The sequence below is a fragment of the Ursus americanus genome, chromosome 20 (assembly GCF_024610735.1).
Source record: "Ursus americanus isolate L20-20 chromosome 20, mUrsAme1.1.p, whole genome shotgun sequence".
In the NCBI taxonomy this organism is placed as follows: domain Eukaryota; kingdom Metazoa; phylum Chordata; class Mammalia; order Carnivora; family Ursidae; genus Ursus; species Ursus americanus.
The window spans coordinates 24,902,269-24,917,245 of record NC_142146.1 but is presented as its reverse complement, the minus strand read 5'-3'; the positions used below and the strand labels follow the sequence as shown (position 1 = coordinate 24,917,245).

At 37.0% G+C, this 14,977-nt stretch overlaps 1 protein-coding gene across 6 annotated transcripts in view; it reads right to left on the bottom strand.

Annotated features, from left to right (window-relative positions):
* SATB1 (SATB homeobox 1) overlaps window positions 1-14,977 on the bottom strand; it is a 101,076-nt gene that overhangs the window by 37,984 nt on the left and 48,115 nt on the right. For all 6 annotated transcript variants that reach the window (XM_045791671.2, XM_045791674.2, XM_045791673.2 and 3 more), the window contains 3 exons: window positions 14,393-14,504; window positions 11,647-12,101; window positions 3,906-4,118 (listed from right to left, as the gene is read on the bottom strand). In XM_045791671.2, the coding sequence (XP_045647627.1) occupies window positions 3,906-4,118; window positions 11,647-12,101; window positions 14,393-14,504 (780 nt within the window). The remainder of the gene's footprint in view (window positions 1-3,905; window positions 4,119-11,646; window positions 12,102-14,392; window positions 14,505-14,977) is intronic.

Here is a 14,977-nt window from a genome sequence, read left to right as displayed (position 1 = left end):
TACGTATTGCATGGTGCACTGGGTGTTATACACAAGTAATGAATCATCGAACTTTACATCAAAAACCAGGGATGTACTGTATGGTGACTAACATAATATAGTTAAAAAAATATTACTATAAAAAAAAAAGAGTGGATTTGTCAAACATTTAATGTATTCTATCAGGAGAAGGTTCTCATACGTGTTCCCCTTCCTAATCTAAAAATAAAACTTCCCACCCTCTGTGAGAAACAGAAGAAGTCCCCAAGTTTCTTTTTCCCCTTTCTAAAGTGTTTGTGTTTTGAGGAGGTGGCTTGAGGTAGGAGAAAGAGCAAGAGACTTAACAGGCAATGTGAAAACTGACTCAATATTAAATTTGGTTTTCTCTTCTTTCTCCAGCCAAAAGGTTGGACTCAATGAATTCATGGGCATGAAGGTGTTAGAGAACTGTGAACTGTTATCAAGTACAAGATATTCTTATTTCTTGAATTAGAATATGTAAGTTATGAAAATGGGCTTCCAGCAAACAGGTCGGGCCTGGAGCCTACTGCTGTAGAGAGAGGACAAAGCTCACGGCACGACTGTCCCTCTTGAAGCACAAGGGACAGGACTGCACCAGAAGCTTCTCACCTAGCCAAGGGCTGTGGTGATTTCTGAGGCTGGCCTAGATCTTCCCAGGGGAAGTATCCCTTGGAATAAAACTTGGGGCCTGACTAAAAGCAGGGAAATTTCTTCTCAAAGATAATTTAGAATCTGAGTTCCTCAACAGTGTAAGTCCTCAGTCTGGTGTGACCCAGGGAGGATGTCTCAATAATCTTCTGTATGACCTCAACTCTACAGGGTAGAAGCTGGAGGAGAATCCAGCTCTCTGGGGCCTCCAGGTGGTTTGGATCTCCTGTGAGCCACAAGGGACCTCTGCCTTTAAAAAGCAGTGTTTTAGGGGCACCTGGGTGGCACAGCGGTTAAGTGCCTGCCTTCGGCTCAGGGCGTGATCCCGGCGTTCTGGGATCGAGCCCCACATCAGGCTCCTCCGCTGGGAGCCTGCTTCTTCCTCTCCCACTCCCCCTGCTTGTGTTCCCTCTCTCGCTGGCTGTCTCTCCGTCGAATAAATAAATAAATAAATCTTAAAAAAAAAAAAAAAAAAAAGCAGTGTTTTAGGGGCAAATGCGTGGCTCAGTCAGTTAAGCGTCCGACTCTTGATCTCAGCTCAGGTCCTGTTCTCAGGGTTGTGAGTTCAAGCCCCGTGTTGGGCTCCATACAGGCTGCAGAGCCTACTTAAAAATAAATAAATAAATAAAAATAAAAAACCGAAGTTCTTTATAAAGAAATCAGGGTTCGGGTCCAACCCAGGCCAAAGCCTTGTCTCAAAATGTGTTTCGAATCTTTTCATTTAAGGGGAAATGAAATGCAGTAACAGATTCCTCTTTGTCAAAATATAAAATTAAAAAAGACAAAATTCTGCGGTCTGTTTCTGTATTTGTGGTTTTGTCCTTTCTCCCCCTTCCCTTTCAATCATTTGTAACATGCATATTAAAACCTTAAGTATAGTGTATTGGTTCCCCTTTAAAAGCATCCGATTTCAACGGTTGCAAAATGTTACCAATTCAGCTGCTTGAGAAACATTTGTCCAAATCTTAAGTACCTATTTTACATTGATAATACTTTTAATACATTAAAGATTTCTTAAAATGTCATTCATAAAGTCACTGTTCAAGGGTAAAAGGTGAACAAACTGGTTGTGAGCTCTATTACGATAATATGAAGTAATGCAAAGGGATTCTCAGTGAGGCAAACTCAGATCCCTGAAGATGCACGTGACAGCAGTGAAATAAAATTCTACACACATCAGACAATCCCTTCGGAATTTGGTTAGATGGCCAGTAATATCGCATGAACAGAAACTTTTCTCCTTTGAAAGAGTTTCACTAAGAATCTGTGGTATCCACACACCTTACGTGGCTGGATCATCATTGGCTGGATATCCCAGCTAAGGGCTTGGTCTCAACCCCTCTTGAGAACAAATACAGCTACGGGTGGCTCAACCAGTTAATCAATAATGTAGGCCAAAATAAATTATATTTTCTATCCCAACTTAGCAGCAGACGTAGTCTTCAGACCCATATATAGGAGAGCTACCCAAAAGTATCTTAATAGCATGTGAAGAGAAATACCATTTAAGAATTACTGTAAATGTGGCGAAAGAAAAAACCTAATGAATAAGGACAGCAGAATCACACTTGGAAAAACAAAAGCACTGCGATCATAGAAAAATTAGAAAACAAAAACTGTATTAAGGAACTACTAAGTCAAATATTTGGATAGATTAAAAAAAAAGAAAAAAGAAACAGCTCAATGCTGAAGTTCATACTGATCTTAAGTAAGCAATTCTTTTGTTAGTATTGCAGATTAAGTGATAAGTAAAATAACTCCTTGCCCAGAGGCCTTCTTGTGTTGACTGTGGAAGCAAAGTTAACTAATGATGGTGCATTACCTCTAAACAGAACAAACTAAGTGTTAAACCAAGTCCAAAGTACAGTATTTTTTGTTTAGTCACTCTTAAAAAGTCATATACATATATATGTATATAATATATATATCTTCATTCTTTTTCTTAAGAAATATTTTATAGAAGGCTTTACAGATCAAATTCAATAATTGTGTGTGGAGACAGGTGGATACGTACATATGCAGATAGATACCATTCTTCTCTGCTAGAAACACATGACTTTCTTATTCACAATTACAGCAATGACTTCCTTACAGTCTGCACCCTAGACATTAAGACCAAGTTGATACTCATTGCATAAAATGGAGAAAACGGACTTCGGACGTTTCTACAAAAGACTCATTTCATAACATTACAGCATAGAGCTTAAGGACCTCGACAAGTGGCTGAAGATTATGTCTATTCCTTATTAATGAAGTATCTGTGGCAGTTCCATTCTTAGCGCTCAATGTGCTTTTTCTGTATTTCCATACATGGAAAGGTGTTTTGTTTTGGTTTTTTTACTGTTGATGGAAAAGAAATTAACATCAAGATACGATTTCAGGATGACATTATATTGTAAGAATACTTTGAATTTGTGTTCCATATTCAATTTTTATCCAGTTTTAGCTTACCTTAAGAGCTGTACACGCAATAAATTAAATGTGTAAGAAATACATTTGCCTATTGATTTTAAGTCTAATTCATTACCAAACTTTTATCTAGTAGTTTATACCACAAATCAACTTCTTGAAATCTCATAATTATAACTTGATTAAAAAAAATTAAAACTTGATTAAAAAAATAAAAATATAGATACACGTACACAAAGTTACCTGCATGGTGAGTTTTGTCCTTTCTAAAAAGTGCGAGAATTTGGGAAATAGAAAATGTGCCCATTTCTGGGAATATGGGTGGAATTCCTTATCAGCCCCATTTAAATCTGCCTTCAAGGATTGTATTAAACTTAATTATGAAAGATTACAAACGAGATGATGTGTAATTGGTACCAGCTGCACTTCGTATTGGAAAGCATAAATACAAATGGAATTATTTATTTATTTTTATTTATTTACTATTCAAACAGCAGTTCTAAAACTCATAGGGATAAAACTGACTTTACTACTTTTTTTTCCTATTGAGCTTTAAATGTTTCTTTACTTAATAATAGTAGTAGAGACAAACGTCCCCTTTAAAGACTACTTTTCACCCCCAAAGAACCCCCAAAAGGAAGCAACACAAAGCAATTTTCTTTCCTCTAATTAGTAGCTTATTGTTTTTATATCAGAATCACTGATTTGGGACCAAATTCTCCTCAAGCAACTCTATGAATCATTATTTTTAGAAAAATTGATATCTATTCATCTATCTTTCCAATTTCTTGTTGAAATTCTTCCTCACACATTAAAAAAAGAAGGGCAAAGAGGACAGGAGACTTCACCTGGGGGGGGCGGCTGGGCGGTGTGCTTATCAAGGGGGCAGGACCCATAGCCGAGGCAGCATTCAAGCTCCTTTCCCTTTCATCCTGGTAAATCCGATCTCTTTCAGCTTCTGGTAACTGCAAGAAATTCTGCATAGCCCGAAGGTTTACCAGCAAAGACTGGGATGCAGTCTTGGGGTCCTCTTCCTTTCGGAGGATTTCTGAAAGCAAGCCCTGCAGGGAATGAAAGGCACAGGGTGAGCTTGCTCCTTAGCTCGGCCCAGCCAGCGGAGATCCTTCCCTCTTCTTCTCCACTCTGTTTATAGAAAATGAAGAGTCAGAAGCATTAATTCTGCATAGAAATATATTAGTTACAAGTGAAGTGGTAGAGAGGAGAGCCTCAATTGTATTCTTAATTTTATTAAGCATCTGCTTTACATATAACACAAACTGAAACTGCCTAATTGGTCTCCTTCCTTTGAGTAGCTTAACTTGCCATGAAATCTTTCACAGAGAGACGATGGAGGGAAGTTAAGAATAAACGAAATGCTCATAAGACAACAGCACTGAACTGTATAGTTCTCAAGCTGCCTAGACAAAGGCAGTGGAATGCCGACAGCCCAATATGTAAAGATACAAAGCCACTTCTAGAAAAGGAGACTCCTTCTTTCAAAGAACATACCAGAAAATGAATTGTAACATACCAGGAAAAAGAATATTACTAAAGCATGCTATGTTTTCACAGTCAATATTTTAAGTTTTCTCCTAATTTTCAAATTAATGACAAGTGATTCCTTCTATTTAGCATTTAAGGAAACTATACAGACCAACCTGAATAATTCTAAATACTATCATGCCATAACTATACCTCTGGGAACAGGCTGAAATTCTGAACTTCAGAAACCATTGATTAAATCTGAAATACATAAACCCATTTTTACATTGCAAAAATCCATCACGGTATGCCCAGGAAAAGAACACTATCAAATTCTGTAGCTGCTGAATTTCTTAAGGAATAGAAGTCTTTATTAGTAATGGAAGAAATTTACAAACCATAAGTAACGTCCTTTAAAAGGTGTCTCTCTCTCTCCCCCCAAATACTAGAGCATTAATGGTCAACCAATATTTTTTTTTTAATTTTTGGAAGAAGCCTTTCAAAAATGAATGGGTATCCTCATTTTTTTAAAGGAATTATATGAAATAGAAGGATTACCAAAATTTGCTGCCCATTTCGTAAGAGCTGAGTAGCCTTTACCTTTTCTATCCTGTACAATAAATAATGCCTGGACTACCAAGACACATGTGCTTTCTACATTTAGCCAGAATATCAGTTTATCACGAGATAGCTCCAAATAAAACGCTGTCAAGATCTCCATGTCATCTGCAAATTTCACTCTCCAATAACCCTGCAGAAACGGTGGAAGGGAACATTTGGGGAAGGGGAGGCAAAGTGTCATATCAAAATGATTGAGACTGAAGATGATAACATTTGGATTTTTTTCATGGTTTTCTAGAAGTGCAAACCTAGTTTTGTTCCTAATTCCTCAAGGATAAGGTACCATATCGCCCAAATATAACACCTAAGTGCAGATAGTTTAAAAGCACTGTCCACTTTAGAAATGATTAATAGGCTATTTAAAAGAAGCTCCAACAGGCTGAGGGGGCTTACGAGTAAAATTTTAGTCTCTCACTTGGTCCTGCATCCAAAACCTGGAGAGTGGGCCCGCACTTTCAGTTTCACCATTAAAAAATGTGACTGAAGAATGAAGGGGACATGTCCTTTCATTCATAAGACTGACAAGTAATGCTGCAACTGTGTTTATACAAGAATACAACATCCAGTCAATTTAACCAAAATTCAGTCAAACAGGCAGTCAATCATCCAGCTATTTAATTTGCACAAGGCCAACTAATTAGATTGACTGTGTTTTTGATGTGTCACGCTGAAACCAAAAAATACAGGTCTCAAAAAAATGCTGGAAAAGAGGTGTAAAAAAACAGTCCCTGCTCTCTACCTTTCCCCACCAAATGTTATATATTAAAAGACGTGCTTGGCAAAGCAATATATATGAACTACACAGAAATCAAGAGACAGAAATGGACAGTACAGGTAAATACAATGTTATCGGTTCCTTGAGCGTAATAACCTAATATTCATTTTTGTCATCACAGTACAATGCCTACCACGTAAGTATTTGATAAATATTTACTACATGGATTAATTATGTGCATTCAGACCACAAAAGGAAAAAATTATAAATGAATGATAGAAACTTAAGAACAAGATATGATACTCATGGGTAAATTCTAATGATAATTCTTAATTTAATCAAGGTAAGGCTTCAATGAAAAGTTATATGGCACTTTGTAAGACGTTTATCTATATTAACCGTTCAGTAATGAAAAAAAAACAGATTAGGTCAAAAGAGATCCTATAAATATGTAGGATGTTATCGTATTTGGGAAATTTGAAATTAGACATTTATAAATCTCAAATAACAAAATACTGTATCATTTCTATTAAAAATGTTTTCTGGGACAGCAGAGAACTATAGTGAGAAAAGAAAACACATGAAAAAATACATAATAATATTCCCTATCAAGTCCTCTTAACATGAAACTAAGTCATTCCTGCATGCTTAAACTAGAAGAGAGTAGGTCACTTGGGAGAAAATTTAAAATTTCCTCCACCCATATTTTGATGTTGGTATGACTTCCCAGTTGAGCATATAAAGTGTTTTAGGGGCAAAGCATTTATTTCCACTTAATATTCTGCCTGCAATATGTTTTTCTGCCTGCAATATGTTAAGGTCTAAAGTGATATTTCAAATCCTGGAACACTCAAGGAGCTCTAAAGTAGTCGGTGTAGACAGTGTCAGGTGTTTTAGAAACCCTTGGATTTTTTTTTTTTTTTTTTTTTTTTGGCCCAGGCTTTCAATGAGGGGAGTGCCCCCTGGTGGAAATGCTTGAAAATATTGTTAGAAAATGTTTTGATTAGAATGTGTTAATTACCCCCCCTCAAAAAAATCATGTCACTTGAGAATAATTCTGGATGCAAAATGAGTATTAGAATCTGAATCTGGGAATCCATGTTCTGGTCCTGTTCAAGTTGTTGTTATTTGAATAGGTGCATTTACGGACACGAGATGTACATGGCCCCTGTTTCCTATTTCCCATAGTTAAAAATACGCTTCAGACTTAGGTCAAGGTCATTTGTAGTAATCCCCCATGAAGAGTAAGAAGTATCTAATACCAAAATTTTTTCTTTGTGCTAAAAAATCATATGTCAAGGTCATCATGTACCTTACTTGCTATCTCAGAGAATATACGAAAACACCAGGACTGAAACATATCATCAGTACTGTGCACCATAGGTGCTCAATGAATTTACTGAACAAAATCAAACAAAATCATCAGTCATTCTTGTTTCTGAAAAGAACCTGAGAATTTGTGTTATGTTGTAGGTTACCAACAACTCATGAATATTAATTTTATTGGAAATGAGAAGCTGCTTTTCATTGGGACTTTACATCTTCAAATAATGCACTATGTGCTTTATACATAAAAACATAAAATTATTCTGCATTGTCATTACATAGGGGTTAAGTGAGAAGTCTAATTTTTTTCACTTAAAGAGCGAACTTACTGATGAATTCCTAAACCTTTTTTTACATTCCAAAAAGAGTTTACAAGTTATTACAAGTAAAATTCATTAGCAACTGTAAAAGAAAGAAAAAACCTTCAATAAATATTATCGGTACTTCCAAAAGCTAATTATGAATTCTTTAAAACAGCAGATAAGCGAAAGAGACTGCCAATCGGAACAAAAGGCCTGTCTGGCCTCCCATTTGTCTCCTCTTTGAACATAATCACTGATTCAAATAGATTTTATCAGCTTCATGGGACTTCAAAGCCCTCAGAAAGAAAATATGATTTCATGAAACCTCCCTCTCTAACAAGAAAATACATCGAATATTCTTCAAGACTACCTGCCTCTGTTGTTTTGTGAATTTTTAATCACATGTCCAGGTGAAAGACTATTTTCAACTCCACCTACTACCGTGGACTCCTGCCAAGTAAGTTACAAGCAGACGCATTTATCTCTGTCGCTTGGGAGGCTAAACGAGAGCTGTCACGTTGGGGTAATAGCACCTTTTTACCTTTTATTCAATAGTGATATGGATAGTGGACTTTCCTTAAATTACACTGTGAAGAATTATAGGAACACAGTAGCAATTTCTGTTATACTTAAGCAGGCAAATTTCTCTCCACCACATAATTTACAGAACTCAAATTCAATAAAACATTACATGATGGTCCATTACTGTTATCAGTTTTGAATAATCCATCTTCATTCTTTATTTTACTGGAAAATAAAGTGTGCCAAAGACAAGAGGAGGGGGGAGAAAAAAGGGAAAAAAGCCACAGAATGGGATCAGAGTTAAACTCTGGGTTTTATTTAAAAAAAAAAAAAAGGCACTAACGAATATATTTGCTTCTATCACAATCCTTAAATAGCAATAATACAGAGAAGTGAACTGAAAAGTATAAATCTAGAAGCTTCGGCAATTATTTTTAGCCATAGGTTTCCATTAAAAAGACATCGAGTAGGCATAACTGAATGAATGACATATGCTAAAAGCTGGTATCTTCAGTACCAATTAAAGAACATATGCCCGTCAATTCAGAAGGGGAAAAGGTCCTTAGAACAAGTAATTATATAAATTTCACCATAAATTTTCAGAAAAGGTAAACTTTTTTTTAAGAGTCAAGTGTGAAAGTCTTAAGAGAGGGGTTTTAGGAGACCCAATTAGGATGATGAGAAAATTCTCCAGTTAAGAGTTAAAATATGAAATCCAGGATTTTAAAGTTGCACAGAGCTGTCAATGATGAAAACAGTCTCAATTCATGATAGTATTATCTATTATATTAGTGTTTTGACATACTGTGTATAGGGTACCAGTTTCTTTATCCGATCATATCGTAACTTCGCATTTGCGTGTACATATTTTACATTGATTTTTTAAAACTTGGAGTTGGAATTGCACATTGTAATAAGTGCACACAAAATGTGTGATGTGCGATTTAACTCTGCAGAGCTCCTTGTCTATACATATGCATTAGCATGTGTATTTTCGTACTCCACACTCACACCATACACTCTCACTCTGCACCTGCTTTTATTGAAATGCATACACTTTGAAATAAACACACTACATGCATTCATATGAATGTATAATCATTAAAATAAATGCAGCTGTGTGTGTGCGTGCGTGCGCGTGTGTGGTTTTTAAGTATGACCACCAGAAACACATGTATGCTTGCATGTTCAAATGCTCTTTCCCAAAAAGTGAACACTTAAATATACATAGAAAATTACTCTTATTTAAGTCAAACAGCTTCAAATATGGCCAATAGCCACTTTGACTGAGGATACCAATTACCAATATAAAGGTTTAAAACCAAATCCCTCTATCACCCAGGGCTCCACATAATTTTTATGGTAGTAACTTTTTTCTAAATTAGCTATTATTAATAAAGAGAGGTCGATACTAAAGCTGTCACTGTTTTTATTCCCTTACCACCCTCAGAAAAATGTAAGTCACTGTTTTTGACGTTAACCACAGAGATAACTATCTTTTCGAAGAAATTAATATGGTACAAAAAGAGAGCGAATTCTAATTCTGCCTTCTTTCTAGCGACACATCCTAGAGATATCCATGGAATCAGTCAATGTGAGAACCAAATGCAGAACAAATGGTCAACTCTTCAGAGTAATGGTGTGACATCATAACCCAAGAGAAGAAAAACTATACCGATGGACAATGACTTCACACATCCTTCAACTAACCTCTCTTGTCATTCTTCACCATATAAAATACATTCCTTAGTGCTTTAAGAAATAACAAATTGCTCAATTTTTAAAACACTTATCAGTAAATCTGTATTTCATTTGTGTTCATGTCAATGTTGTCTTTGTGGGCTTTCAACTAAATGGACAAGCATTTTACTGATCTTTTATGTAGAGACCTATTTTTTGCCCAGTACTGAGAAATACTAGCAGTTACTGCTATTTCCAAAAATAAGGAATGCTGCCAGAAACAGGATTATCTAGATGGCTGACTCTCGATTCATTCATTCACTCATTCATTCATTCAATTTTTTAAAATAATTACTCCCCAACTGAATATGGTATCATGAAATTTACCACCTAATAATGAACACATTTTTTAAGTTGTAAAAATAGAGAACTAGGTAAAATCATACATTTTTAACCTGAGGCATAACCTTCTGCAACTATCCTTTATAAAAGACAACTGATGCACCAAAAAAACAGATAAAGTAAAAACAAACACTGAGTTAGTTAAAGGCTTTGTCAGGCCTCCTAACTTTCAACCCAGTTAAGGCAAGCCAAAAATAAGTCACTGCTGGGATTCTCCTAGGTATGGAAACTGCCAACAAGGAATTAATACTAGATTATTTTTGCATCAGAATCTCATTCTTATAATCATGTAATAAACAAAATAACTTAAATATGAAAGGAAAGTATGAGTCAGGCCAAAAAAACAAATTGACAAAAGAACAGTGGTACAAGAAAGTTGAAAAGACATAATGTCCTCATTTCTAACCAAAGTTATATGTTCTCTTGGTTTTTTTAGTGTGCCTGGGCCAAAAATAAACACCATACATATCATACTAATTTCCAAAAACAGAAATTTAAAAAAAATCTTCTCATTCACAATTTAATAGAATGGATTTTTTTCGGGCTTTTCATCTTAGGCCTTCCCAAATCATGTTACCACTCTTTCTCCAGGTCCCTCTAAACATCTTCCCTGCTGATAATATCTTCACAGGTATTTGCCCAGGAGGACAAAGGTGTGAACAGAGGGGTGTATGCAGATCTCAGGGAGACGTCTGCATACTAAGGCCTGCAGGCCAAACCTACCCTGGGGGGCCTGTTTTGTGAATAGTTTTACGGAAACACCAGAACACTCATATCCATTCACCTATTGTCCATGCGGCCTAACACAGGACACTGTGACACAGCCCTTAAGGCCCTCAACGCCTAAAATGTTTGCTATCTGGACTATTACAGAGAAGATTTGCTGATCTCTGACCTAAAGAATGAAGTTTGGAGGAACGTTAACAATAATGTAAAAAGGGGAGAGACAAAGCTAAGAAACAGTTTAGGTTAATAAGCCATATGTATACCTGTATGTACCCCCTCCCCAAATGCCTGTTCAAATCAAATGGCAGAAATTGCTATTGAGCACCACCATGTTTTTGGGTCCCCCCCGCCCCCCGCAAAGTTGTAGAGGAATGCAGATTGGCATGTCTACATACTCATGTCTGATATGGGGGTAACAGGAAAGATACTAGGCTAGAAGCCCGGAGTCCTACCAATGGCTCTGACCAAGTCATGAAATGTTTCTCAATCCGTTACTACTACCAGTCTATGATCTCATTATGTAAAAGGACAGGTAATGCCAGCTGGAAATATATTTGACACTGAATTTATTCTTTCAAAGCCCCTGCGTCAAGATCCGTCTGTAGATAGTTCTTTCTTGGTAAAGGAGGTTTATGACAGGGAAAGGAGTGGTAAAGCTCAGGCACCACCAGGAATGGGCAATACGATCACCAGACAAGAAGGATTAAATGTTAGCACAGAGTGAAAGAATAAGCATTCGCAAAAGACGGGACTAAAAAGAAAGAAGAGAGAAAAAGAGAGAGAGAGAACCATCATCAAGAGAACACAACTGACCTGAGTTCTGTTAAAAGCCACACGTGCAAATACTGCCTGGGAGATTCCTGCCCGTTTCAGTTCATCACGTACCCACTGGTAGATTTCGGAAGACACCTCTGTGTTGGTTGAAACCTGTTGCTCCAAAGGCTTATTCATAGATCTACTGACAGGGGGAGGGTGGTTCAAGTATTGTTGGTTTAAGGACTGCTGGGCTAAAAGTCTATTCACTGCATACTGCTGGTTCAACAGCTGAGCCATCACCAGCTGCTGGTTGACCAACTGAGGACTGATGGGCGTTGACACAAGCCCAGGGTGCAGGTTCGGTAGAGGGGTCCGGACAGAGGGCTGGCTGCCGTGGGAGAGCTGCGCGGGGGACGGAGGCTGCTCGGCTGTGTTCCCTGGGACCGGCTGCTGGCCAAAGTTGACGTGATTGGCACCTTGCTGGGATAGTTCAGAAAGACTATCCATTTCAACTAAAGAAGACAAAAGTAAAGTCATGTTAAGCCAACAGTGATTTCTGACCATTTCCTAAACAGAGACAGTAGGCACAGGGCACATGAAAGAGCCAATTACACTAAGAAAATTTTAAGATGGAACTCAATGGCTATGTTTTTACCTCCCTCTTCTGCACAATTCTATAAACTTTGAAAGGGGGACTATCAGGTACTTCAGGTCTAATTTTATAATGCAGTTTAGACTTAAGACATAAAATTAATTATTTTCAAATTCTATGTGACTAGTTTTGGGGTCAAACTATTATACACTCTCACTTACTACTCCAGGAAGGCTTATAAGCAATGGTTATTTTAAATTAAAATAGCTTCTAGAAGAACACTGATGGCTTAATAGCAACTAGAGCTAAGAAAATACATGCACTAAAGAAAAACGAAATATACATGTACTTTTTCATGATATATATTAACTGTTATTACTCAAGGCAAAAGGTTTGAAAGGAAAAAGAAGACATAAACGTTATCTCTGTTCAATTTTTACCTAGCCATGAATATATAAAGAAGTAATCAGTATAATAAATAAAGCGATCATAATGATAAGTAATAATAACTGAGTACATATTGAACACTGGGTTGAGTATCCTATATGGTTTGCTTCATTTAATTCTAACTATCAAGGGTGACAGGTATATCTGCAAGGGAAGGAAGCAAATGATTTACTGTATTGCAAGCCAGTAAACCCAGTTTCGCTAAGATCCAAACGCTTCTTGAAGAAGCTATGGCTATCACCAGATGCTCAAGACAATCTTTCAAGGAAGGGGCGGGGAGTCATCCTGGTACAATGGTGATACTGTCACGATTTTGCAATTTATTATCACCTACCAGGATGAACGCTTCTCCCTTGGCTAGGTCCCTAATATGGATTGGCTGAGAGTCAGCTGTAAGTATGTCAAATGCTTTGCTGTCGCAAGGAAGAGACTGGTCTGATGCTCTTAAATGGAAAGGCTGAGCATGGCTGGTGTATCTAAATAGGTGAGTCTTTTCCAAATGGCACACCATGTTTCTCGTGTATAGACTCTGGCTTGATTTCAATCATCATTTCTCTTTTTATTAAATATTCAGGCTTTATATTTAGAGGAACTTATCATATTGCTATAATCACTGATATATGCAAAATATAACTAAGAATTGGGAAAGAAACCTTCCATTTCTACCAGTGATATCAGCCCAAGTGGGCCATTCACAGGGAATAGTAATTCAAGCAATTATTCCAAAAATGATGCATTGTCTTCATTACAGCTCTAAGCTATAAAAGGCAAAGAATCTGTTTTGGTAGATGGATGGCTTTGCTTCAAATATTAAAAGCTAAAACATGCTCAAAATTCAGGTTCTCGTTTCTTAAAATCTTTAGGAGAAGTCATTATTGTTGTTGTTGTTATTAAATGGATGCAATGGAAGGAAAGAGAAACAGATTTAAAACAGGGCACAATGCTACGCATATTAAACATCCTATTCCTATATTATTTGGAAGGTACGAGCACGTGAAAGAAAACATTAATAGGCATTAAAACATTAACCTTGATCACAGTGTTTGCTTTTGTAACACTAGCAAACTCGAAAGGGAGAAAACGTCATAATCTCAACGATCGGGTATAACACACAACTTTTATCTGCCATTTTTTACACCGCCGATCATTTTTAATGCACTTTCTGCATACGGCATGTTGACCTGAAGTTACACGTGAAGATGGACTGCCACACCGGAATTAAAAGTTGAGAAATGGTGTGACGAGGTCTCCGGTATGGACGGTAAAGCGGTGTGCTCACCGAGGTGCCCATCTACAGGGGCTGGGGATGAGAGCTATAAAAATCACTTGATCTCAATTGTGGAAACTATAAATACAATTTAATTTCCTTAAAAATCGGGTGTAAAAATAGGCACTTTCTCTTTCTCTCAAACAAAAACAAAACACATAAAAGCATGATTTATCTCTGAGAGAAATCACAGCTAATATTAGTTATTCAAGGGCCTGGTTAGGTCTTCACTGAGATGTTAAAAAATGACAGCTTCCCTCCTCCCGCCTCGATTTCCTGCATGTCTGACAACCAAGTCAGTTTGGCTGATTTAAACACAAACATTTATTGAATTTAATTATCTCATTATACTCATACCCACTCCCCACCCTCAAAGAAACATTCTAAATTGATCTCTAATTGGGCAATCACAAGACCTGGCTTTAGATGTGACTTTGATAAACCCCCAAATGACACATAATGGTATGTAGCCATCACTGCAACAGTTTTTTGCTTACCCATCATATCTTTTGTCTTCTTGAAATGTTTGTACCACCTTCCAAATTCTTGACATTTTGCTGCTGAGACATTTGCATAGTAAGTGCTGTTCACAATGGAAGAAATCATACTCTGCACGAAGAGGGGGGGAAACATTTGTAATACATATCGGCACAAGATGGAACACAAAAATGATTTCAATTGTGTAAATGGTTTGTTTTTTTTTTAATCAACGGAGTACCAATACGTTTCTGTTTCACACTTTGGCCTAAAGCCTCGACTTCTTAAAATTCATTAAGTAGCACATCAAATGCTTATTTAAGTAGAAAGCAAGAGTCCACTGAGACCGGTATAAAGCTATCAAACCAACAGACTTTGCTCTAGTATTCATGGAACTTCTATCAATGTCATCTATTCTTAGACTGACAAACCTTCACTGATCCCAATAAATCCAAGTACGTGAAGATGACTCCATGACTGCAATTCATAAACACTACGTCGAGATGAAGTGATTGTACTCTACATTCCTGCTACTCAACTATGGCCCCGGGACCAGCAATATTGGCACCACCTGGAAGCCTAACAGAAATGTATAGTTTTGGGGG